At 29.0% G+C, this 3,734-nt stretch overlaps 2 protein-coding genes across 2 annotated transcripts in view; one reads left to right on the forward strand and one right to left on the reverse strand.

The window, feature by feature from the left end:
• The window catches only part of LOC117177087 (locomotion-related protein Hikaru genki), a 530,094-nt gene that overhangs the window by 268,330 nt on the left and 258,030 nt on the right, over positions 1-3,734 (forward strand). The window lies entirely within an intron of this gene.
• The window catches only part of LOC117177092 (carbonic anhydrase 1-like), a 30,591-nt gene that overhangs the window by 1,416 nt on the left and 25,441 nt on the right, over positions 1-3,734 (reverse strand). Inside the window, exons 3-4 of the mRNA XM_033367582.1 lie at positions 1,641-1,687; positions 1,443-1,548 (exon numbers count right to left, since the gene is read on the reverse strand). Of these exons, the coding sequence (XP_033223473.1) occupies positions 1,443-1,548; positions 1,641-1,687 (153 nt within the window). The remainder of the gene's footprint in view (positions 1-1,442; positions 1,549-1,640; positions 1,688-3,734) is intronic.

Here is a 3,734-nt window from a genome sequence, read left to right on the forward strand (position 1 = left end):
AGGTCGGATTCGGATTCAGCGCAGCAAAAACCTTCGGGTATACTAGGTCTGGTCTCTGGTTCCGGACCTTTGTCAAATTTTGTCGGCCTGTGTTATTTAAGCATTTAAAATTTCAGAAAATTATTGCGAGCTTTGAAAAATTTCAAAAACTTTTAAAGAATTTGAATTATCTTAGGATATTTTTAATACATTTTAATAATGTCAAGCCTTGAATACATTTCAAGAGATTCTAAGAAAGTTCAAAGGATTTCAAAGATTTCAGTATACTTAGAAAAAATCAGAGGCATTTTTTATTATTTCAATATTTTTCTGAGGCATTTTTAAGAGACTAAACACATTTTGAGGGATTTCCAAGGATTTTAATGATTTTACGCAATTTTAAAAATGTTTATGCGGTTTAAAAGAATTTCTTAGAATTTCGGAAGATATGAAACAGGTTTACAGAACTTTGAAGAATTTATTCACAGGAAGATAGGGATTTCGTAAGATGGCGAAGATTTCAAGAGTTTTTAAAATTATTGTCATTTTATTTTCAATTCACCTTGAATTCTTATTAATTTATCCTGAACTCTTTAATTTTTTCTAAATTCTCTCAATTTTACTCAACTCAATAAATTTTTAAATTAATTTCTAGTTTTAATTTAATGAAGCCTGAATCTTTTGAAACTACGCTTAAACACGTAAACTCTAGTTTTAGTGAGATCAATGAAATTTGGTGAATTTTCGAAAATCTTGCGGAATTTGTCAATCTCATCTCAATCTCATTAGGAGATTTATTTATTTATTATTAATGTGCATTAACGATGTGAATATTTTTTTTTAAGTCGAATTAAATCAAAAGAATTGGATCCAGAAGACTTCAAAACGATTCATGTTAAATTCAAAAGAATTCAGATGGTTTTGATAAAAATGTTCATGTCACATTTTCGGTTTAAATGTGTCATTTTTCTCAAGTAAATCAAACTGTGGCCTAACTTTAATGTATTTTTAAATTAAAATTAAAATACATTTCATTCTGTTTCTGAAAAATTCTACATTAAAAATGTAACAAGATTGGGATTCTGATTTCGAATTAATAATGTTTCCGAGAAAATGACAAACTAGTCTATCAAAAGTAAGGGAAATTTAAAAATGAAGTCGTGCAGTGAGCCTGAGTGGCAATTATATAACTTTTTCACTCTTATTTTTACTTCCACTTTTTCATAAGGTACGTCGTTAGCATTCTTTAAAATTTTAATTGTCATAACAATTAAAAAAAACCAACATGAAATTTATCAAAGTTGATGTGGAAATGTATGTAAAAAACTTACGTGATCAGTCCACACCACTTATTTTCTTATTTTTTGTTTTAGCAAGACAATATTTGTGCATTATTTTGTAAACTTTATTAATAAATAATTTCTGAAAGAAAGTCTTTCAAGTAATTAATTTGCACTTCTTACCATGATCCTCAATTTAAATGCTGCAAGACCGTCCTTCTGTAATTCAGCTTTTTCAAATGATTTGAAGTCTTCTTTATAAAAATATATGTGCATCTCCATATGCTGCCTATTGAATAAAATTCTCACATGAAATTCAATATTGAATTCTTTTTAAATGTCAGCGACACTAAACATATGAGGAGAGCACTTTTGACTTACATATCGATGAATTTGTACTGAGGATCATAATTTATGGACTCCGTCCACTTTTTATTCGTGAAGTTAAAATAAAAATGATTATAATTATTATTAATTTCAGTAATAGTTTTCATAATTTTTTTAAAAATTGAAGTAGCAAAATGACATTAGTACAATTAGCGAAATTTCAATAACTTACATTTAGAGAGTTCAAAATTTTTGGACGGCTTACCTCTTTTGGGGCCCAACGGAAACTGATTTTTTCAAATACGTAATTCCCGCGAAGGGCTCCACCAGTAAACCTTGGAGGTTTTCCAGACCAATCACCTTTTAATTCCACTGTATTATGGAAAATGTAAAAAAATGCATAAAATAAAATAGAGGAAAATTACATTTATGATTTAAAATTATTAACGTTTCATACCAGTGCGACCATTATTCTTCATGATAACTCTCGTTGGTAATTTTTGAAAGTCTGTAAATTTCATTCTTTCCTTGATAGTTGCTAAATCAGCAAACTTGGAGTTTGAATCCTCTGCAACAGGATTTTGAAGTTGCCCTTTACATCCTGGATAATGTTTACCCCAGTTTTTAGCATCTTTAAAAGTAAATGTGCCTGGAAGAAACGGTTATAAATTATGACGCTTTTTGAAAAGAAGTAATTATCTAAATTATTGTTTTAATCTTTGGATAATTTAAAAAGAATTAAAGATCTTAAATTATACAACAAAATATGATCGTATCTCTAATTCTTATCTATTTATATTTTTATAGAAAATTATGAAATGTGTTTACAAAAAAGTTTTTAAACATATCACTCACTTGTTCCTAAAATAGGACTGAAAAGAATAGTCGCTATTAGGTATCGCAGGTACATTTCGAAACTCTTCATATTCTAAAATAAGACAAGGAAAACAATATTAAAACCTAATATTGAGATATACATTTTAATTCTTACTTCTTTCTTGGTTCACTTGAAGATCAAGCGATGTGATGAATGAACTATGCAGTCTATTGATCGGCTTGTAGTATCTTGACATAAGAATTCGCTCTTGAAAAAGGACTATATATAGGCCCACATTCTTATCTTTTTTATCTCGTTTTCTTATAGTTTATTATACACGTGCTTGTGTCGTGAGTTTAGTATTGCGTACACGTTTTTAAAATTCGTCGCATTTAAAATGTATTTACAACATGAGTGGAGCATGTTACATTCTTCAGTAAATTGACTTTAACCTTCACACTCCTCATAAAAGACTCTTTTTTTCCTTTATTTTAAAATAAGAAATAACTATTTTTAACGCTCAAATAATCTAAAAATGAAAGCTGAATCTAGGTTCTTTAAACTTCAAAAAATTTAAACTGGAGATTTAAAAAATATAACTATTTGAAATTTGATTATATTTTACTCTAAAAGACATCACGGAAAAACGATTATATTTTCATGATACAGGGTTTAAATTAATTGTTTCTGAAAAATATGCCTCTGTTCGACCTCTGTAAGGTCTAAGTTACTTTGAAATGACTGCTTATTTGGAACCTATTTTTACAGCTTCCAGCTCCCACGAAGGTAGTAGTTACGGCTTCAAAGTAGGGCCTAAATTTTGACTCGGGTCTACTGTAACTGCTTATAATTTCCATGGTTTCTCTAGGATTCCAATTCAAATGTTTGGAAGTCTTCAAATTTTCAAAGGTTTAATGTGAACTATTTACCATTTTTAAATGTGTAGTGCTTTTAGTACTTTCAGAAATATTCAAATTGTATGTGCAACAGTTTGCCATTCATTAGTTTTGAGAGATTACAATTTCAGATTGCATATTGTGATGCTCACTTCCGACTTAATATTCTGTAATTTTTAAAAGTTAAAATTAAAAATTATTCATTTTTTAGTTCCACGAACATTCTAAATTAAATGATTCCCGAGTAAAAAATCCTCGACTTGAGTTCGACTTGGTTACGTCTTGAGTTTGTCTCCAAGACATCGATATCTTGGTGCGTCTCAAAACTGAGTCGAGACAAAAGCCTTCGTCTCACTTTTATGGCTACGACAGATAAAAACAAATAACATTTTCGGTATCATCAAATAAGTATAATACAAACGAAAATCCGTAAGT

This window comes from Belonocnema kinseyi, chromosome 7, assembly GCF_010883055.1.
Source record: "Belonocnema kinseyi isolate 2016_QV_RU_SX_M_011 chromosome 7, B_treatae_v1, whole genome shotgun sequence".
In the NCBI taxonomy this organism is placed as follows: Eukaryota; Metazoa; Arthropoda; class Insecta; order Hymenoptera; family Cynipidae; genus Belonocnema; species Belonocnema kinseyi.